The 23659-nt window shown below is 38.7% G+C and overlaps 1 protein-coding gene across 1 annotated transcript in view; it reads right to left on the reverse strand.

Annotated features, from left to right (window-relative positions):
* LOC138951198 (uncharacterized) overlaps positions 1–23659 on the reverse strand; it is a 28877-nt gene that overhangs the window by 2984 nt on the left and 2234 nt on the right. Inside the window, exons 2-6 of the mRNA XM_070322851.1 lie at positions 23513–23613; positions 20979–21235; positions 19638–19848; positions 16662–16782; positions 14001–14221 (exon numbers count right to left, since the gene is read on the reverse strand). Coding sequence (XP_070178952.1) covers positions 14001–14221; positions 16662–16782; positions 19638–19848; positions 20979–21235; positions 23513–23588 — 886 coding nt within the window. The 5' untranslated portion in view covers positions 23589–23613. The remainder of the gene's footprint in view (positions 1–14000; positions 14222–16661; positions 16783–19637; positions 19849–20978; positions 21236–23512; positions 23614–23659) is intronic.

A 23659-nucleotide genomic window follows, 5' to 3' on the forward strand; every position in this document is an offset into this window, starting at 1 on the left:
AGGGATGGGACTCGGCATGATATGTTCAGGTAATGGCATAATATGACCACTGAACATTTTCGTGCTGTTCCCATTCTGCGAACTTGGGATGGACAGTGGTCCCCCGGTTCGGAACTTCGGGACGCAGTTCATTCAAACGGGGGCGATTGTGACAGGGGAGGCTACCGCTCCTTTCACAGCAGACTCTGCACCCGAGTTGTTGGCCTTTAAAAGTCAACACCAGTGGATTGTAGAATTCTGTTTGTGATGGGGTCTGGTGGTTTCCGATTGTCTGTATGTTCATGGAAACCTTCGGGTTTGCATAACAGTTTTTATAGGGCTAAGAAATTAGCCCTAACATTTTCAATCCTGTTTGATTGCACTTCGCTTCCCGAGGTGATCGTAGTGTTTCGGCACTCGGTTACATCTTTACAAAATAATCAAACGTCTCAACCCTAATTCGCAATTAACCATTATTTTTAAATCAATAGGCCTACCATATCTAAACTTACTAATACACATTTTTGCTATCAACAAAATATGATTTATAATTTTGTTTGTTGGGGTATGCATTCCTGGTAAATAACCAAACAATACATTTTCTTTCGTATTAACAAAAATGCATCTAATAACATGTTCCCAAAATAACTTCATGTTTCTACATTTCCAAAAAAAGTGCTCAATAATATAATCTATTTCGTTACAAAGACTACACAACATAATTATGTTCTTTCAATTTCATCTTGTGGAGTAAAATGTTTGTGGGGTAAATATTATGTAATATTTTCCATTTAAGTAACTTTAATCTTTCCTCGCGTGTACATTTAATTGCCAAGAGCCAATATTTCTCGTCAATGGAAATATTATATTTATGTAACCAGAATTTTACAGAGCAGGGTACGCTTGCTTTTGCATTTGTTAAAATAGCGCGGAACTGTTTGGGGGAAGGTTTTTTTAACAGGTCTTGTAGACAGGGCCCAGATTCGTCGCTCGCATTTCCGTTGGCTGTGTCCTCTCGCATCGCACGCGCGCGGAGGGCCGTGTGCAAAGCATTATACTCAAAAAGCCGTGTGGCGCTATAACCAACAGTGGTACAAATCTGTTCATACGGGACAATATTACCGTCTATCCATATATCACGTACAACATTCACCTCAGCTTTAATCCAATTTTCAAAACACAAAACATTCTTTTTAAAAACAATACCTGCATTATTCCACAAACATTGACCAATAAATCGTTCTTTTTCTACAAAAAACAAATGTCTATTCTCAACCCATTTTTTTAAAACATGTTGCCAAAATTTCGATTTTATTCTAATCAGTCCTACAAACTGTCTCGGGGTGGCAGTGTTTCAGAATTTCAGAATATTTTCGTCACGTCGTCAATTGCTGACTTTTAGTGACTAGCGCTCTTTAAGAGGACAAAGACGGAGAAAAAAATCAAAAGTAACTGAGGATAGAAAAGACTTAAGCATAAAGGAAGTAGTCAAACGAAACAAAACGATCAAGGAGGAACTGAATATAACTGAGACCCTACTCTAACTTTGAAATAAAATAAGGAGTAGGGAGGAGTTAGAATGAGAGTTTGGAGAGCTCCCCTCTGAAAGATACCAGAGAGGGAGCCTCAGCAGCAGCTGCCGGGAGGAATTCCACACGGGGATGGTACGCGGGAAGAAGCTGTATTTAAAATAGTTTGTACGGGCGGAAATTTGGCGAAGTTTAAGGTTGTGGTTGGATCGAGTTCTGCCAGTGCCAGGGGTGAGGTAGGGGTCTGGGGGGATATCTACCAGGTTGTTGATGATTTTGTGGAGCATTGTGAGTTGGGTCTTGGTGCGCCTACTTTCTAGGGTTTCCCATCCGAGTGACTGCAACATGGAACTGACACTACTTTCATAACTATAATCGTGTGTCACATACCTTGCTGCCCTACGTTGAATCTGTTCTACCTTTTTAGTCATCTCTACAGTAGATTGAAAACAACACAGACGACTTCCAAGAACGTCATAATAATGTCTTGGAACTAATTTCCAATTTTGAAAATCTGTTTGCTGTAGCCTAGCTGCCCAGCATAACAAAAAGGATGTCTGCATATCATGCATGTTTATCATGTTAATACCGCCCATTTCTAATTTATCACACAAAACTGTCCGTTTAACCTTCTCAAATGCTGTAGTGTTTGAATACTTACGTTTCCACAGAAATTTAAAGAGGATAGTGAAGCACTTTTGTCGGAGCAAAGAGTGCCTGAAAAACGTATACAAACTGGAATATCAAAAATGTTTTAATTATGCACAATTTACCGCTAATACTTAGATTTCTTCTTGACCACATTCCAACAATTCTTTCAATTCTATCAAAACGTTTTGACCAGTTTTCTTTAATGTCAGAAGCAACAATATCACTCCTAAATATAATACCCAAAATCTTTAACTGTTTTGTCCATTTTATATTACAACATTGTTCTGGGCTGTTCTTCATGGATCCCAACCACATTGCTTCGGTTTTATTTTGATTCAAATTTAAGTTTGAAATATACGAGAACTGTTTTACTATCAATAATACCTGTTGCAGGTTGTGTTTGTCTTTGAGAAACAGTGACATTGCGTTACATCTGAACAAACACATATTCCATATTTCTCTCTCGATCAAATGATGGAAAATTCAGTTCTTTTATGGTCTGATCACTGCGGATTTTAATAGCGCATAATTTGCTCTTTGTGACGCTAAAAGTATAATCTGTATATGGTTTTTGCAGATATGGAGAAAAGGAGGGAAAATGGCTAATTTGTTCTTTTATAAGTTCGTTTGGGCCGGTCCATGTACTCTATGAAATATGTAAAGGTGACATGTTGAAAGGTGGAGTGTGAAGGGTTGCGTGGCATGACCGATGCTTTCTGTTGCAGCTTTCTTCTGTTTCTCTCTATTTCATCTTACCATTGTATGGTAATCTACGGGGAGTGCTGGGGAAACCGGAGGGGCTGTCACCGTCTGCAGGGATCTACCGGTAGGCAGTGACGTCACATACAAGACCACCCGTTACCTTCAGCGGCGGAGTGAGGAGCCTGATTTACCCACGGTACGCTGCTTCGCTCCACGCCAACCAGCACTACAGTCAGCGGAGCAGTTGTGGGGATAAACTATTTACGGGTCGGCCACTTCGTGGCAGAAAGCTAAGTGTACCATGTCATTGCGCCTTTCACCACGAGGTCATCTTTCGTATTTGTGATTACATTTGAGTGGTGACAACGTGGGGGTGTGACACCAGTCCTGCATAAACCAGTGCTTTTTGCAGAACAGCTATATTTGTCTATCTTTACACGAGTTCAGCGTGTTATTATCATTTAATAAACTTTAACTGGCCCTTTTGTCAGTTACCCTTATTTTTACGTCTTGGACGTAAAACAGCTATTGAAGTGAAGTACTGAGGGAGGTGTGGAGATCGTATATTATAAACAGGCGTCTGACATTCCTATTTGTTGTTGATTCTATCTTTTTGTATGACTGCGAGAGTGGATCGTGGTGTGGTTGGTTAGTTAGTAATAACTGACCGTTCATAATCATCTTTCTTTGATCTATGAAACGTGACACATACATACGCACAGGCAGACAAAGTTTACCATCGCATAGGCTACACTTACGTGAGCCAATAATGTGTTTTGAATGTTGCAAAACATAAGTCTGCAGGGTTAGCATCGAATTACTTCGACACAATCTTGTGACACTAACGAAACGAATATCTCACTACGTGACTGAGTCGCTCATCAGTCATCGTGCTGTTGCCGAAATATAAATCTGTCTGAGTCTAAGCCTGATCTAGATGGATATATTTCATCAGATGTTATTAAAATACAAAAAAAGTTGACATAATGCCAAGGTATGTTTCATAACTGAAAACATTAACAGCTAGGGGGCTGAGAATAATCCAATCAAAAGAGGCCTGTTGGCAGAACCCGGAGTTTACGAAACCAAAACTATGCACAGACACAATTGTGTTCAAAATGTCCCTCATAAAACCTCTTTGACACTGTGTTTAATACTGTACCTTAACTCAACAGTACAACTAATCAACATGTACGGCTTGTACGTGAATTAACTATGCCAGTGAATAATCGCACGCGAAGCCAGTTTAAATTGTTGCACAAGAACATTGGTTGGTTAAAATTAACAAGGGCCCAAGCTGTGTTTTAATAAAAAAAAGAAGGGGCAAGGACACATGTTTTGTTTGGGCTACATGTATTGCACAGTATTTGTTTGTTTGTTTGTTTGTTCGTTCATGGGCTTAAACTCCCACGGCTTTTACGTGTATGGCCGTTTTTACCCCGCCATTCAGGCAGCCATACCCCGCTTTCGGGGAAAGCATGCTGGGTATTGTCGTGTTTCTATAAATCACCGAACTCTGACATGGATTACATGATCTTTTCCGTGCGTAATTGGTCTTGTGCTTGCGTGTACACACTGACGAAGGGGGGGTAAGGCGCTAGCAGGTCTGCACATAAGTTGACCTGGGAGATCGGAAAAATCTCCACCCTTAACCCACTAGGCTACTGCAGCCAGGATTTGACATCAACCTTCCGATTAGGAGGCCGATATCTTATCCTCTAGGCCACTGCGCCCGTCTGCAAAGTATTTCAAACGCCGGTATTATTGTATATACAGTGGTGCCTGTGTTGTGAGTCGAATACTATTTGGACCAGCCATGAGTGATGGAACATTGTACGCGGGGTTTCTTGACAGGCACGTTTTAGAGGAAATGATAATGAAAGTGACAACAAAAGGTGTTTTTTTCAAGCGAGGTGTCCGCAATCTGCATGAACAATTATAGCTCTTAATTTATGAACAGCGCTCGATCTTTTCTCTTACGATTGTGTTTGTTTGTGTGAGTGTGTGTGTGTGTGTGTGTGTGTGTGTGTGTGTGTGTGTGTGTGTGTGTGTGTATGTGTGTGTGTGTGTATGTGTGTGTGTGTGTGTGTGTGTATGGAATCCTCCATATGCTCAGCTGTTTTGTGAAGTATTGTATCTCTGCTATTCTAAACAGGCCTCAAAAGAACGTCTAATGGTAGCTTTCATAAAAGATTTTGTTCCCAAAGGGGGTCACTGCCTGCAAAAATGCTCGGCTTAGAAAAAGGGGTTACTTACTAAAAGGCACATAATTCTGCTCGTAATGCATTTATGGTGTACAAAGTCGAAGCAAAACTAACGGCATATGCTTGAAGTGTTGACTCGTTGCAAAAATTAAAGTCAATGCCGTAACGTCATTCTGCAAATGACGTAATAATTGCGGCATGTAATGAAAAAAAGGAAATCAATATGTTTCTTTTTTATATTTAGTCAAGTTTTGACTAAATATTTTAACATCGAGGGGGAATCGAAACGAGGGTCGTGGTGTATGTGCATGCGTGTGTGCGTGCGTGCGTGTGTGTGTGTGTGTGTGTGTGTAGAGCGATTCAGACTAAACTACTGGACCGATCTTTATGAAATTTGACATGAGAGTTCCTGGGTATGAAATCCCCGAACGTTTTTTTCATTTTTTTGATAAATGTCTTTGATGACGTCATATCCGGCTTTTCGTGAAAGTTGAGGCGGCACTGTCACGCCCTCATTTTTCAACCAAATTGGTTCAAATTTTGTTCAAGTAATCTTCGACGAAGCCCGGGGTTTGGTATTGCATTTCAGCTTGGTGGTTTAAAAATTAATTAATGACTTTGGTCATTAAAAATCGGAAAATTGTAAAAAAAAGTAAAAATTTATAAAACGATCCAAATTTACGTTTATCTTATTTTCCATCATTTGCTGATTCCAAAAACATATAAATATGTTATATTCCGATTAAAAACAAGCTCTGAAAATTAAATATATAAAAATTATTATCAAAATTAAATTGTCCAAATCAATTTAAAAACACTTTCATCTTATTCCTTGTTGGTTCCTGATTCCAAAAACATATAGATATGATATGTTTGGATTAAAAACACGCTCAGAAAGTTAAAACAAAGAGAGGTACAGAAAAGCGTGCTATCCTTCTTAGCGCAACTACTACCCCGCTCTTCTTGTCAATTTCACTGCCTTTGCCATGAGCGGTGGCCTTACGATGCTACGAGTAAAATGGCATTGCGTTCAGTTTCATTCTGTGAGTTCGACAGCTACTTGACTAAATATTGTATTTTCGCCTTACGCGACTTGTTTTATATTTAGTCAAGTTTTGACTAAATATTTTAACATCGAGGGGGAATCGAAACGAGGGTCGTGGTGTATGTGTGTGTGTGTGTGTATGTGTGTGTGTGTGTGTGTGCGTGCGTGCGTGTAGAGCGATTCAGACCAAACTACTGGGCCGATCTTTATGAAATTTTACATGAGAGTTTCTGGGATTGATATCCCCGAACGTTTTTCTCCTTTTTTCGATAAATGTCTTTGATGACGTCATATCCGGCTTTTCGTGAAAGTTGAGGCGGCACTGTCACGCTCTCATTTTTCAACCAAATTGGTTGAAATTTTGGTCAAGTAGTCTTCGACGAAGCCCGGACTTTGGTATTGCATTTCAGCGTGATCGCTTAAAAATTAATTAATGACTTTGGTCATTAAAAATCTGAAAATTGTAAAAAAAAATAAAAAATTATAAAACGATCCAAATTTACGTTTATCTTATTCTCCATTATTTTCCGATTCCACAAACATATAAATATGTTATATTTGAATTAAAAACAAGCTCTAAAAATTAAAAATATAAAAATTATTATCAAAATTAAATTTTCCAAATCAATTTAAAAACACTTTCATCTTATTCCTTGTCGGTTCCTGATTCCAAAAACATATAGATATGATATGTTTGGATTAAAAACACGCTCAGAAAGTTAAAACGAAGAGAGATATAGAAAAGCGTGCTATCCTTCTCAGCGCAACTACTAAACCGCTCTTCTTGTCAATTTCACTGCCTTTGCCATGAGCGGTGGCCTGACGATGCTACGAGTAAAATGGCATTGCGTTCAGTTTCATTCTGTGAGTTCGACAGCTACTTGACTAAATATTGTATTTTCGCCTTACGCGACTTGTTTTATATTTAGTCAAGTTTTGACTAAATATTTTAACATCGAGGGGGAATCGAAACGAGGGTCGTGGTGTATGTGTGTGTGTGTGTATGTATGCATGTGTGTGTGTGTGTGTGTGTGTGTGCGTGCGTGCGTGCGTGCGTGTAGAGCGATTCAGACCAAACTACTGGGCCGATCTTTATGAAATTTTACATGAGAGTTTCTGGGATTGATATCCCCGAACGTTTTTCTCCTTTTTTTGATAAATGTCTTTGATGACGTCATATCCGGCTTTTCGTGAAAGTTGAGGCGGCACTGTCACGCTCTCATTTTTCAACCAAATTGGTTGAAATTTTGGTCAAGTAGTCTTCGACGAAGCCCGGACTTTGGTATTGCATTTCAGCGTGATCGCTTAAAAATTAATTAATGACTTTGGTCATTAAAAATCTGAAAATTGTAAAAAAATTATAAAACGATCCAAATTTACGTTTATCTTATTCTCCATTATTTTCTGATTCCAAAAACATATAAATATGTTATATATGAATTAAAAACAAGCTCTGAAAATTAAAAATATAAAAATTATTATCAAAATTAAATTTTCCAAATCAATTTAAAAACACTTTCATCTTATTCCTTGTCGGTTCCTGATTCCAAAAACATATAGATATGATATGTTTGGATTAAAAACACGCTCAGAAAGTTAAAACGAAGAGAGGTATAGAAAAGCGTGCTATCCTTCTCAGCGCAACTACTAAACCGCTCTTCTTGTCAATTTCACTGCCTGAACGGTGGACTGACGATGCTACGAGTATACGGTCTTGCTGAAAAATGGCATTGCGTTCAGTTTCATTCTGTGAGTTCGACAGCTACTTGACTAAATATTGTATTTTCGCCTTACGCGACTTGTTTAGTTCTATTGAAGTCCCTACAAAACTCTGATCAAGGAATCTTGTGCTGCCAAACGTTTATACATCAATTGTGACTAAAAGTATACAGAGTTTTTGAGAGTCTGACCGAAGCGTTTTCACAGAATCGCCACCTCGTTAAAGCAACCATTTGGTTAAAATTACTTGCCCAAAGTTTGGAATTTCAATACAAACTTTTTTTCACAACAAAAATGTGTTTAGAAGTGCTTACAAAAAGACACATTCTTTTTATTTTTGTAATCATGGTCAATTTGTTGCATGTGCTTTAGATTCTTCTGATTCCTTTGCTATTTAAAGCCAGAGATGGGACGGAATTTTGCTTCAAAAACGTGTTTTGGGTTCTCAGCATTATTGGGTACTTTGAACACCATATTATAATCATTGTGCAATGTCATTTTGTTGTTTTGTCTTTCTTGCAATATTATGATTATTTTCAAATAATGGTATTGACGTTCGACACCATTTTGAAAAATCTTGCCGATGTTTTCTCAGAACCATTTTTGAGCATCAGTGCCGTCATTGGGACATATTCATCTTCTAGACTAACTGTCCAATCTCCTTGCTCTATTTTGCATTTTAACTAGAAATAGTGTCTTTGTGCAGTAAGAGAGAGACATTTTAAGAATTACAAGGAATGATTTTAAAAATTCTGTCAAAGTAAAAAAAACTTGCCTTTTTTCTGAAATTTATTTTATCATGTGCTTATGATATATACCAAAAAATCAAATCTGTTCATACAATTGAAAACTTTGCTCTGATTTTGCATCTAGGGACCTTTTTAGAATAAAACGAAACATTCTGCAAAGGTTAATTTTTATGTTTCTGGAAGATGGGTCGGTCCCCAAAACTACATGTTTTATCAAAACAGTCACAACAAACTTCCATTTTGACCAATAATTCATACACATATCATATTAAAGGACAAATAACACTCTCATCAAGAACCTTGAAACAAAACTTTATTTCCGGGCCATTTCTGCCCTAGCCGTTGTTGTGTCCTTTGTCTAAGCCATCTTTAAGAGTCTAGTGAATAAGAAGTGTGTGTGTGTGTGTGTGTGTGTGTGTGTGTGTGTGTGTGTGTGTGTGTGTGTGTGTGTGTGTGTGTGTGTGTGTGTGTGTGTGTGTATGTATGTGTGTGTGTGTGTGTGTGTGTTTGTGAAGGATGACCGATTTAACCTTCGCTGAGGGTATGCAGTGCCTTGGGTTGTTGACGACTACGTCAAAGGCATTGCACTTCTACTTAATTTTGACTCATAATTGTACGAATTATTTTCAACAGAAACGTCGTTGTCGTGAAACGGATTTGAAACAAAAGTAACTGTCTTGTTATATCTATCATTCTTAATTTGTTGTATGATGAATTTTATTGATAGTTTAATTTGGCTCTCGTGCCACCTGTTTGCTTGGGGTCCTGATTTGGCCTATATGGTCCGCTGGACCCAAAAAGCAACAACTAACTAACTAACTAACTAACTAACTAACATGTTTGCTTCGATGTACAGTAATCAGAATACATTATATGTACATTTGACCTGTTTAGTATTGCCAAACAAGCGAACTGATAAAGAAACTAGAAAGTATTGGCCTAATTGCAATAAGCAACCGATGATCTCATGAACAAAAAACCCTACCGGCTCGACCCTCCCCTTCCACACATCTCTCACTTGTCCCTTATAATTCCTAATTCTTAACGTTGTAAAATTATGAAGGAAATGGGGAAACGTATTGTACATATTTGCTGACCAGCAAAGAAGGGCTTGTACATGTGTTTTTCTTTCTCTTTAAGTATGTTGTCGATTTGGCAGTTGTTATCGCCTCATCACAATGCATTGTTATAAACAAATACCACATATTGTATAGGGAAAATAACACTCGCTTATTGTTCCGAATGATTTAAGTGCTGTTAAGATACTTCATGGTAGAACTTACATTGTGGCGCATATGAAATGCCTATTTCCTTTCACTCCCATTTTTGTAATGTATGTGATTTTCATGCAACTTATGGAAAACTGCTGGAAAATGATGAGTTCATCAATTTCGAGCGATAGGACAATAAAGTAATGAAAATTGGAAAAAATGGAGAAACAAATGACAGACGCCAATTTTGTGACCCGATCGGCGGAAAACGGCGTTTTTGCAAGAGAAGCTTTTAAGGAAGGCTTTTCAAATCAAAAATGCTCGTTGTGTGCATAAATGTATATATCGAGTTATCTGCGGGTTTGGAACACTCTCAGTATATTTGTGTGCAAAGGCTTGACAAGTTTTGTGAATGGTAAATGCCCTCTGCTAAAGTCCCTCCCGCGAGAACATCAAGTGCATTCCGCTAAGCTGGTCGCGAAATAATCGTCTCCCATTTTGGTTGACTGACTCGTGGGTTAGTGATCCAATGTCAATCAAAATTATTGTCTCTTAGATGTCAATGCTTCTTATGCACTCTGCCTAAAACCTCAATAGAAATGTGGTGAGAAAAAAAACACCTAAAATTTCAGAGCGAAATGGAAATGGGTTCATCGTTGATGCATTCTTCCCTGTTCTTTTGAATACACTTGGCAAACAATTATTGCAACAGATTTTGAACCCAAAATGAAGGCATTAATTCCCTTGTCATTTCATCGAAACTGTATATGCAAGTACAGAACTTTTACTTGACTACATGTATCTGGATCGTCTTTCTGTTTAAAGAAGTCACGTGACCGCCGCTCAAATAAGGGTACCCTTAAAATCAACTGGACAAAAACGGAAGAGCCCAATTAAAAATCGAACAAAAATCACAATAGGCAAACCTGTGCAACTTGTTATACGAGAAGAAAGCCAAATCAATTATCTACCTAGAAAAGGTTGTTTTGTGTAGCAAGCTTCCGTATTACGTGTGATATGCTATTCCTAATGATGCATGTGTCTATCGCAATAGCAGTCAATAAAGGGAGCTTTTTTGTAATTTTGAGAGATCTTGTGACAAAAAGCGCTGTATTTCAACAATGACTTGGTGGATTGCTTAGAAACTTTCAGAATATTTTACCAACATCCTAGAGACGTACTTCAAGCAAAATGTGGGATCCTTGCACGTATTTGTTCAGATGTAACGCAATGTTACGAAAAAAGGTTTTAAACTTGTCATTGGATTTGGATTGTTCCCCTGTATCCAAACATATTATGACTTTGCATACGATGAACGATTGATACAGATACTGTCAAAGTTTCATTTGTGTGTAACCACTGGAGTGAATTTAATTGCTAGTTGTGCAAACACATGAGAAAAAATGGAACATTCACGCTGTTTCGCGCTGTAAGAGTACCAGTTATAGTATCGCTGCGTGCCTCTAAAAACATGTGCAGTCACGCTTGGCTGGTCATCGCTGTGGCACCTATATCATCCTTAAAATATCAAGCGTCTTTACATCCCTAAAAATTTGCGTCAGTGCTTATACGTTAACTCTTTTCCATTGTTTGTATCAATCATTTGTCTAACATGTGAAGTCATGATTGTTTTGCACGCAAGTGAACAATCCAATGACGAGTTTAAAAACATGTTTCCAAACATTGCGTCATATCTGAACAAATACGTGTAACGATCCCAAGTTTTGCCCGAAGTACGTCTATTATGTTGTTAACATATTCTGAAAGTTTAAAAGCAATCAACGGAGTCATTGCTGAACTACAGCGCTTTTTGTAAAAATATCCCTAATGATAATGACTCCCTTTTGTGACAGCTCGTGCGATCGACACTTGCATCCGTGGGAATAGCATAGCACACGTAATATGCAAGCTAGCTAAACAAAACAACATTTTCGGGGTAGAAAATTGATTTGGCTTTCTTCTCGTTTGTAAATGTTTAAAAGGTTTGTCAATTGTGATTTTTCTTTGATTTTTAATTGGGCCCTTCCGTTTTTCTCCAGTCGACTTTGAGTGTACCTTTAATTAAGCGGCGGTCACGTGATATCTGTAAAACAAAAACTTTGATCCGAAAGGTGATCCAGATAGTCAAGTAAACGGCCTTCACAGGCATATACAATTTTGATGAAATGACACGGGAATCAAGTATTTAATTTGGGAGCGAAATCGGTTGCAATCATTTTTTGACTAAGTTTATGATAGTTATGAAGAATGTCAGCATCCAAGGTTGTAAGATTTAGGCAATATCTTTCTCTTTTCGTAATCAGCATACATCAAATTATATGTGAGTATGAAAAACTAACGTATTTGTGATTAAACGCGATTGCAGGACAAACTTTTTCACCAGTTTTAGAATGTCTACCTTGATTTTTATTGACGTCAAGCCTGTGACGTCATTTGTAAGGTTTAGGTGACATTACGTTGCTTCTTCTTTGCTTACCGGTATTTGTGCGTTCGTTGTGGTTAAAAAACACCTTTAAATTGAAATTGTAGTTGCAAAGATAACAGAGTTATTCCAGTTCTAAAAACCATACCCCCTTCTTTTAAGACATAACCAGTCACCAACATGACATCATTCTATGACAGATTTGCATATGAAAGCTACCATTTCAATAACTAAAATTAACCAAACCTAACACATGGAATGTTAAACTAACCAAAAACAACAAAATTAAAAAGGATTCTTTTTGATAACACTTTTTCGATCAGATCACGGACTATTTATCATGTATTATCGGGAAGAACATTTCTCAAGTCGATCTCAGTATGCGTTTGTGGGATACCTCCAGCTTCGCTGGGATTATAATTACCGCACTTGCATACCTACACGTTGCCACCCAGTTATCACTGAGATACAACCAAATATACACCTTTGTCATCATTTTCACGAGTTTTCATTCATAACCAGCTGGGAAATAAATCTCATGTTCCCCATGTAACAAATCGAGGTGGTGAATGGGTTTGAGCTTTCAGGTGAAACGTGGATTGTAACCATTCACTCTCAAAGACCCAAACAAGGTTGATGATTACCGCTGCGACTCATAGTCAATTTGCAACTTATCTCTGTAATCACAAAATCCACAACGAAAAGTCATAAAACACTTGAAAGAAAAGGAATATGCTCACACTTACTGAATAAGAAGGAAGCTCTGTGCATTTTCAGTCTGGAACAAAATCTACGAAAAAGTTACGTTTGACGTCACAGACAAGTATGACGTGTTATCTCGAACTTCTGACACGTTGGGACCCTGGAAATGGCATTCTGGAAATTACGTTCCGAATGATGCGCGCGCTCACAAGTTTCACGTGTCAAGCTTACAGTTTTGCTTCCAGACACTAACTTACAAAGAGAAAACATAGAGTACATATTATACTTTGGAGGGATGTATGTAATGTGCACTGAATTCTGGACATTCGAATTTAAAATGAAATTCATTACCCAATGAATTCATGTCACAACATCTGCATAGCCTATCTTTCCGATCAACATCACTTTTTCTTCCTGATTCATGTTCAAGTTTGTGACAGCTGCATCTGAAGTTGATAAGTACAACTACATACTTGTCCTTTCGAAAATTCGACTTAAAACCTCGAAAAATTAAACATGCCCTCAATTCAGGCGCTTCATGCCCTCAATTCAGGCGCTTCATGCCCTCAATTCAGGCGCTTCACACCCTCAATTCAGGCGCTTCACACCCTCAATTCAGGCGCTTCACGCCCTCAATTCAGGCGCTTCATGCCCTCAATTCAGGCGCTTCACGCCGTCAAGTTTGTGCAAAAGAGTGTGGGTGGGCCCCCCCTTCCTTAAGATCCTGGATCCGCCCTTGCACTGTCTAGACACTACGTCATGTCAACTCATTCTGTTGTTTGAATAAGGTAGGGAAATGAATGCCCTTTCCAGGCATATAATTGGTTTTACAATCAACAGCCTCATCAGAAAGACCTGCTCTCAAACGCATCTGCCTAGTTTGTTGTTATGATGGGAAGCATAGAATGCAATAATGCTGGATACATATCTGTCTCCAAATATCATTTCAGTCTTAAGTGTTTCTATAATAAAATTCCAACATAGAATTGCTTCTACTACAGAATAAATTCTATATTGACTTGTATTGCTAGAGATTATAGTGTAAATAAACAGTCGCCAGTGATTTGTGTTAGTTACAAGCGCTTACCGCAGTTGTCACTGATGTAGTTGTTCATGGGATCCACAGCGGAGGTGTTGCCATCACACACAGACGTCAGACAGTCGTAATAGTAGTCAGCCAGGGACGTGTCTGACGTTGCCAGGCACTCGGCTTGCGATGGATCAGCAAAGATGGCCACGCACTCCATCGCGGCTTGCTCTTTGTCTTGACAGCTTGTGAATTTGCTGGCCAGGTTCTTGCAGGCTGGACTGCAACATTGACATCAAGTCAATGTTCATCCCGATCGCATTCATGAGCAAGGTTCAAAGAAAAATATTACTTTAAATTCATACACTGAACAAATGAATACTGAAAGAGTTTGCAAACGTTGATTCTTGGAACCACAGAGTTCGAACCCACGCCGATAGCAACTAACTGGTTTTAAGGCCCGCGCGATACCGACTAAGCTAAATCCCAGCGGAGAGTCAAGAAAGCACGTCCAAGCTTATATTTGATACTTTTCTACGTTGTGTTTTGTGTATACGCAACGCTTACGTGTCTCAAACTGCATTTAAATTATCTCATTTACTTGGACACTTGCACTATTCACTGTCAATAAAACATGTGGCATGTCCTTCTCACTTTGGTGCAAATAAATCCACCACACTCAGCTTTTACTGCCTGAAAACCAGCACATATGTGGAGAAAAGCGACTACAGGAATAATTTGTCTTTTCTCCATATGCAATTTTCTTCTCAAAGTTTATAAAGTGAAGAAGAAGAGAAGGCGTAGAGAGCAGAATATATTATCCAAGTTAGTATTGAAACGGTGTGAAATTAAGATTCACACTCTAAAATCATATTTGTTCTTTCCCTTAGTAAATGGTTTGGAAATACATGTAGGTATGATCCAGTCCTTTCTCATTGTACTCTCGCGGTAGAATGTAATTGGCTCTGACACGACCTGACTGGATTCAAGCCATGGAGGTCGGAGAGGCCAGTCTGTGAACCCTTTTCCCCCCTCTCCCCATGTAACCTTTCTGTATTGACTTTTTAACCCCTAGGTCACTTCTCCTGTCACTAACCCCCTACGCCTTTGTTTGTGCGCGAGGGCAGTCAGCGAGGGCATTGTCTTTTCTACATCTACCTCTCACCTCCCTCCTCCCAACCCCTTTTCCTTTTTGACCTAATTATTTACTTCTATGTTGCTGTGCTTTTGTTAATAATACTTGTTACACACACACACACACACACACACACACACACACACACACACACACACACACGTGACATACACACACACTTTCTCTCTCTCTCGCTCTCTCTCTCTCTCTCTCTCTCTCTCTCTTTTCTTTTCTGTAACTTTTCTATCATTCTTTCTTTTACCCATGTATTCGATATAAATATGTATTCTGTATTCATTTGTTTAGTATTGTTCGCAGTGTTGATCACCTATGAGTGTTTGGTATCAAATGATGCGTCTTAGAATTTCCATTTTATTGATGTAATTGCTTATAGTGTTTTTGATGTAGTGTTTTTAGTGAGGGGGTTTTTGTGTATTTTTGAGGGATTTTAACTGTAGCTTCTATGGAGGCTGACAGCAGCCTCGAAACTCTCCCCTCCCTCCCCATTTTGTTATGTGGTCCCAGAGCGACGTTTTCATTGGTTCCTTAGCTGTGACGTCAGGGACATTCATGGAAGGTATATAAGCTATTGGTTTTTGAGGTTCGGCGGGTGTCTTGGCAACCAACTTGGCTTAAGTGTCTAAATGGTATACCGGACTTCCCACTTAGAGTTACAGCATTGCTTCTGTGCCTGTGGAAAAGGTTGTGGGAGGGTCCCAACCTTAGTACCGAACGGTTGTGGGAGGGTCCCAACCTAGTACAAATTATTTGTTGTCATCTCTAAATTGTCCTCCGGGGTCTGAGCAACAAACCTGGCTTAAGTGTCTAAATGGTATACCGAACTCCGCCCTGTGGACTGAACTAACAGGGTTAAAAACAAACGTTCCGCAGTCCCAGGTTACCACACGGCGAGTAAAGTGGCGTCGCTTTACTCTTTTACTTTATTTTTACTCAGGCCCCGAACCCCTGCCCACATTTTCAGCCATTTTAGGACTTAGACTATTTTTTCAGTAGTAGCGTATTTTGCTAAGGGTACCTACGGGTCATGCCCAAATGTTCAGCCATTTTAGGACTTAGAATACATTTTTAAGTAGTAGGAAAATTACAGGAATAGAGTGAACAAATTTAAATACATACTTTCTGAAAAGAACCTACGCCTTGTATTGAGTTGTTTTCATGATTTGTTTTGATTCAATACAATTTTGAACTTCACCTGCCTCTTCTTGAGTTTATATTCTGTGTGTCTGTTTGTCCTGTGGTGAGATTGCCATCCTGACAAATGACCTTCACACACGTATAACATCTAAGACACAGACACAGACAGTAAGAGTTAATGTGAAGCTCGTCTCACTTTCGGGGTACAGATTGGTGTCAGAAATGTGAAGCTAAGACCGCTCGGCTTTACACATACTTGCCCTTCCTTCGCCTTGTCATGCCAGTTGTCTATGCGGAATTTGTACAGACGAAGAACATTTACAACAAATGTAGACGAAACAAGTTACTAGTAGACGTCGACGAGTAGAAGACGAGTGCAAATTTAGTTTAGAAAACAAATAGCCATGTCTGAATAAAATGTTGTGACTTACCTCTGAACGACATTGTCGTGATTCAGCACGATGTAACTGACGAGCGCGTCATCTGTCATTCCTTGCCCCGGAAAGAGGGTCGTCATCGCATTGTTCATGGCGTCAGTCGTTGTCTCGTCCCCTGCATGATATGAAAGCACATGAACACGTGTTTAAACGTGGGGCGTCAGAGAGAGAATTGAATTGAATTGAATGGAACTTTATATTTCAAGGGTGACAGTAATCGCAATGCCAACCTGCTTTTTCTTTATCCGGCTTACTGCATAACACATCAATATAATCAACATGTACAGCAATCAACAAGACATTTCAAATGCATTATATGATGCATTGGCAATGATGGAAAATTATAACACATTTTGTGTTTGCCTAATAACTGCACTTTGTGCATTGTGTAGAATCATGTGGTTCAATACAATCAGATAGTACTAATACTTTATCATGTGGTTCAATACAATCAGAGAGTACTAATACTTTATCATGTGGTTCAATACAATCAGAGAGTACTAATACTTTATCATGTGGTTCAATACAATCAGATAGTACTAATACTTTATCATGTGGTTCAATACAATAAGAGAGTACTAATACTTTATCATGTGGTTCAATACAATCAGAGAGTACTAATACTTTATCATGTGGTTCAATACAATCAGAGAGTACTAATACTTTGTCATGTGGTTCAATACAATCAGAGAGTACTAATACTTTATCATGTGGTTCAATACAATCAGATAGTACTAATACTTTATCATGTGGTTCAATACAATAAGAGAGTACTAATACTTTATCATGTGGTTCAATACAATCAGAGAGTACTAATACAGTAACAGCTACAAAACAGTTGTACTTACAAGTTGTGCACTGTGTAGAATCATGTGGTTCAATACAATCAGAGAGTACTAATACAGTAACAGCTACAAAACAATTGTACTTACAAGTTGTGCATTGTGTAGAATCATGTGGTTCAATACAATCAGAGAGTACTAATACTTTAACAGCTACAAAACAATTGTACTTACAAGTTGTGCATTGTGTAGAATCATGTGGTTCAATACAATCAGATAGTACTAATACTTTAACAGCTACAAAATAATTGTACTTACAAGTTGTGCAAGAGAGACAGTGTGACAAGGGTCTTGAAAGTTGGTTCATTGGTTTGTGACTTAAATACATCAGGAATGGAGTTCCACATAAGCCCCACGAATATGAGAGACTGAACTTGTACAGGTCAATTCTTTGGGTTTGAATAATCCATGTGTTTAATGTTATTGATATATTTATTTTGTAACTTTGAAGCCATGACTCAAGATGCATTCCCTGACATAATTGTATATATTAATTATTACACCTTTGTTATAGGAAAATCCTAATTTGATAGGAAGAAACTGTAATCTTTTATAATCATACGTGGAAAGAGATGTATATTTAAAATAAATAAGTTATATCTTTCCTTGTGCGTAGGTTAGAAACTGTTTAATCTTTAAAATCTGATATATTTTTAGATGAGCTTTTGCAAAGCGTTTTGATTTTGTGACTGAGACAGGTTATTATCAATGGTTATTCCCAAGACTGTATGGCTTTCGACTTTGGTTACATCTTGATTTCGTATTTGCAATGTCGGAAATCTAGATGATAGATTTGATCGTTTTTATCTCGTGGTTAGACGCATGCATTTAGTTTTATTTGGGTTCAGTGACAAATGGTTTAGTTCTGACAATTCTAGCGATCGAGTAGGGGGATCTTGGGGGACCTTTTGTTATTTCAATAGGATCTTGGTGACCGGAATGAATTGTTGTATCATCTACATCAGTGTACACATGTACTTCACAAATATTGGAAGGTCGTTATAATAAATTGAAAATATTAAAAGACCAAACATAGAACCTTGTGGTGCTCCAAACCTGTGTTTACAAGAGTGTGATTGGTTAAAACAAAATCCTTTAGATTTTAACATGTAACCAGAATTAGTCGTCAATCAATTAGGTCAAAAGCGTTAGTAAAGTCAACAAATAGCAGCACAGAACAGGTTATTGTTAATTGGTCAGCCATTGGTCAAATACATTGTTTCACAAGAGTGTTTTGGGGTTAAACCTGTTTGATTTTCGTGCATTAATTTATTGTTTTCAAAGTGTAAAAGAATGTGCTCATTGGTATGTTTAATATTAAAAAAACATATTGAGAAAGAGAGGGAAAGAGAGAGAGAGAGAGAGAGAGAGAGAGAGAGAGAGAGAGAGACAGAGAGAGAGAGAGAGAGAGAGAGAGAGAGAGAGAGAGAGAGAGAGAGAGAGAGAGAGAGAGAGACAATGACAATGACAATGACAATGACAATGACAAATCTTTATTTTTCGAGGGTGACAAGAATAAGCATAGATATGCTTTTTTGCATCTGGCCCTCGCCCTAAAGAGGGACTAAACTATTTTACTATAACTATGACTAGAAAAAGGTTACAATAAAAACATTAATGGTAGAACATATAAGTTTATGTACATGAAGCGCATTATGTAGAGAGAGAGAGAGAGAGAGAGAGAGAGAGAGAGAGAGAGAGAGAGAGAGAGAGAGAGAGAGAGAGAGAGAGAGAGAGAGAGAGAGAGAGAGAGAGAGAGAGAGAGAGAGAGAGAGAGAGAGAGAGAGAGAGAGAGAGAGAGAGAGAGAGAAAACGAGAGAGAGAGATCGAGATCGAGTGGGAGAGAGAGAGTTCTTTGAGCATTTTCTTACACATTTTTAAACAAATGCGTAAACTTTTCTTTGACTCTTTGTCACTCGCACGTTTTTCAGTGGGATGCTCACAATTGAAAGGAAGAAGGCGTTGATCACTTGCAGTCAGAAAGACAACGCTGCTCATTGGTTTTAACCAAGCCATCTTTGGCTTAGATTTATCATTTCAAAAGCTACGTTTACATGACTGTTAACGAGAAAAGTACAGTGACAGATAGTCACAACCCGCAGCTATGCCAACAGGCAGATATCCGTACCACACAGTGACTCTGGCAGTCCCTCCGAGACAAACTCTTGGTCCGAGCACGTGACGACCACGCTCCGTTCCGCACTGCTGAACTTCACGCTGAAGACTCCGTCCTTCCTCAACACAGCGGCTGCCTTGGACTCGTCGTAGTCTGCGAAGTCCACCACACTCTCAGAGCCCTCCTTTACCTGCCATGGGTTGGTGGTTCTGTTTTCGCTAAACTGAATTGCAGAAAGAGCATGCGTTAGATCAGGACATCATTATTTATATTGGCAAGTCTCGTTCACATTAGCGTGTTTCTCACGAAGTTCAACAAAAGTTCTTCTGAAAAATCAAAGCGTAAGCTTCCGTTCTAAAAGAGGGGAACAGATCGTGTCTTATTATACAAGAATCGGTTTAGCACTATGCATTTCCTGTCGTAAACAACATCAACCCCAACACGAAGCATCATTATAATCATCAAAGCCATCATCATTAACAACAACAACAACAATGTCAACCCCATCACCATGATTACCATTGTCACCACTACCACCACCATACCAACAACAAAACAACATCAACATGATTACATATCTATCCGATAAACGACCACATGTCTATACTTGTTCCACTCAGTAGACAACTACATTTATTTAAATCTATTCAAAGTACCATTCCGTCTCCAATGAGGTTAGCTGACCAATGAATTTTTTTCGTGTAAACAGCAATACGAACTTGATGAAACACATTCACACTAACACTCAACACCTTTGAATGGCAAGCACTGTAACGGTTACTCGTAAAACTGTGTTTATGTACGATTATTCTTTTTGATCGCTGTCTCTGTGTTATAAGTAGGCCAGTGAGGTGCAACAAGACAAATGTCCATGTTTATGTACAATGAACATGGACATTACAGTTGTCTTACGTTATCTAATCGTATCTTATCATATCATAAATGTGTGCTCGATTTCTGTCCAACCCAATGTAACTGCTTGGAAGTGTGAAGAGAATCAAATTGTTATGACATAACGATACCACCGCGCATCACGTTTGATCATCGTGCCCAACTGCGCCAGTCTGACAGAGGGATTATGCTTTCATCACCCTGTGGCAACAAATCTCCCTTTTTCTGAGAAAACAAAACCATGACTCAAAAAGGAAAGTAAATAAAATACGTACACACCTCGTTTCAGCGGATATTTAAAGTAATATTCTTTTAGTTCGTGGTCATGAAATATCTCGCTAAAGCTCAAATTGTTCATGATCAACTAACTTCGACCATTCTGTTGAATATCCACTGAGACTCGGTTTGTAACCCCTAGATAAACGTGCGGCTAGCAGATGTGTGTCTATGGTCATTCCAAACCTTGTCCAGTCGTCTCACTGAGGTTCGTATCTTCACGAATTCACTGGTATTAGCGTTGACCACTTTGACCCACACGGTGTTCGGGGAGAAACGGTGACTGTCTTCCTGGTCTACCGCGCTGCCTGGAGTGACCTTGACCCGGTAGTCCCCGCACGTGAAGTCCGCGAGACGATACTTACAGGGAAGCTCCACGTCCGCTGTTTCTCCGTTGAACATTGTCAGTGTTCCGTGACGTCCAATGGAGCATGCTTTCTCGTCTGAGAGAAATCATAGAAAGGAAAATATTGAGATGGAAACATTCTAATTTAGTGTTGAAGTTACATTGGAAGTCCTCTGTACCATCTTGTTTTATTGTTATGGCTCTTATCTCTATTTCACACACGCACGCCTAACACAGAAAAGGACAAGCGTGTTGTCTCTCAGCATTTAGTTATAGTCATATGTAGCGTTGACATGGACAAGCGTGTTGTCTCTCAGCATTTAGTTATAGTCATATGTAGCGTTGACATGGACAAGCGTGTTGTTTCTCAGCATTTAGTTATAGTCATATGTACCGTTGACATGGACAAGCGTGTTGTCTCTCAGCATTTAGTTATAGTCATATGTAGCGTTGACATGGACAAGCGTGTTGTCTCTCAGCATTTAGTTATAGTCATATGTAGCGTTGACATGGACAAGCGTGTTGTCTCTCAGCATTTATTTATAGTCATATGTAGCGTTGACATGGACAAGCGTGTTGTCTCTCAGCATTTAGTTATAGTCATATGTAGCGTTGACATGGACAAGCGTGTTGTTTCTCAGCATTTAGTTATAGTCATATGTACCGTTGACATGGACAAGCTACATGTTGAACAGTCATTGTTGTTGTTTCTAAGTATTAGGTGAACAGTCATGTTCCGTTGACATGGACAAGCTACATGTTGAACAGTCATTGTTGTTGTTTCTAAGTATTTGGTTGAACAGTCATGTACCGTTGACATGGAGAAGCTACATGTTGACCATGGTTGTTGGTTTAACTACTCCTACTTTTAAAATGTATTAAATCGTCAATTTCTTCAGTCAACAACTGTAACTGATATGCGCTTTCAAAACATTGTGTTTAGGAATTTGGGGTTAGACTCAGCGGTACGAGGTTTGAATGATTGAGCGGTAGCAAAACGCACCCGATTTAACCCTTGAAGACGTGTTCCTTTTAACATATCTGTAGGTCGGAGATGGCAAAATAACCCCCATATCATCGGAGACTTAAAGACAGCAATGTTAGCCAGGTACAGGGCAATCCCCAAACAGGCAAATGTTTGGAGGGGTTATTTAGAACACATTTTAGAGAGAAGATCAAAGTCGGTATACTATTGTTAGAACAGTATACCAAAACGTAAGCTAATGCGCACCAACTATGAAGATAATTCGTTGAACTTAAACTCAAACAAGTCGCGTAAGGCGAAAATACAACATTTAGTCAAGTAGCTGTCGAACACACAGAATGAAACTGAACGCAATGCAACGCAGCAAGACCGTATACTCGTAGCATCATCAGTCCACCGCTCACGGCAAAGACAGTGAAATGGACAAGAAGAGCGGGGTAGTAGTTGCGCTGAGAAGGATAGCACGCTTTTCTGTACCTCTCTTCGTTTTAACTTTCTGAGCGTGTTTTTAATCCAAACATATCATATATATATATCTTTTGAATCAGGGACCGACAAGGAAAAAGATGAAAGTGTTTTTAAATTGATTTCGACAATTTAATTTTGATAATAATTTTTATATATTTAATTTTCAGAGCTTGTTTTTAATCCAAATATAACATATTTATATGTTTTTGGAATCAGCAAATAATGGAGAATAAGATGAACGTAAATTTTGATCGTTTTATAATTTTTCATTTTTTTTTACAATTTTCTGATTTTTAATGACCAAAGTCATTAATTAAATTTTGAGCCATTAAGCTGAAATGCAATACCGAAGTTTGGGCTTCGTCGAAGATTACTTGACCAAAATGTCAACCAATTTGGTTGAAAAATGAGAGCGTGACAGTGCCGCCTCAACGTTCACGAAAAGCCGGATATGATGTCATCAAAGACATTTATCCACAAAAAAACAACGTTCGGGGATATCATACCCAGGAACTCTCATGTAAAATTTCATAAAGATCGGTCTAGTAGTTTGGTCTGAATCGCTCTACACGCACGCACACACGCACGCACGCACACGCATACACCACGACCCTCGTTTCGATTCCCCCTCTATGTTAAAACATTTAGTCAAAACTTGACTAAATGTATTTAAAAAAAAAAGAATCCCTTCGTGTTTAACTCACGCTTGCAAGTGGTGCGCTCTATTGACCAATGACACGAAGGCAATCCTCCAAGGGGGAGACACATTGTCCACTATATCAACTGATCCTGGATAATCTCAAGTAATTGTACACCAAATATGAAGTAGGTCGTTCAACAGTGATATCAGTGTTTTTATCGGTTGCATTTCTGGGGGTCATCTTCAGTGTTAGGTCTAAAGAGAACCCATGTTAATCATACCTGCCAGTGAGAACTCAAAGGTGACAACACTGACGAACAGCACCAGAGGTAGGAACAAGGCTGATGACAACGGCATCTTCAAAGTTTGCTGCAAATCAGATCTGAAAACAAAGTGACAGTGCAATCATTACACCAAATCACCTTAAC

The sequence above is a fragment of the Littorina saxatilis genome, linkage group LG16 (genome assembly GCF_037325665.1).
Source record: "Littorina saxatilis isolate snail1 linkage group LG16, US_GU_Lsax_2.0, whole genome shotgun sequence".
Classification (NCBI taxonomy): Eukaryota; Metazoa; Mollusca; class Gastropoda; order Littorinimorpha; family Littorinidae; genus Littorina; species Littorina saxatilis.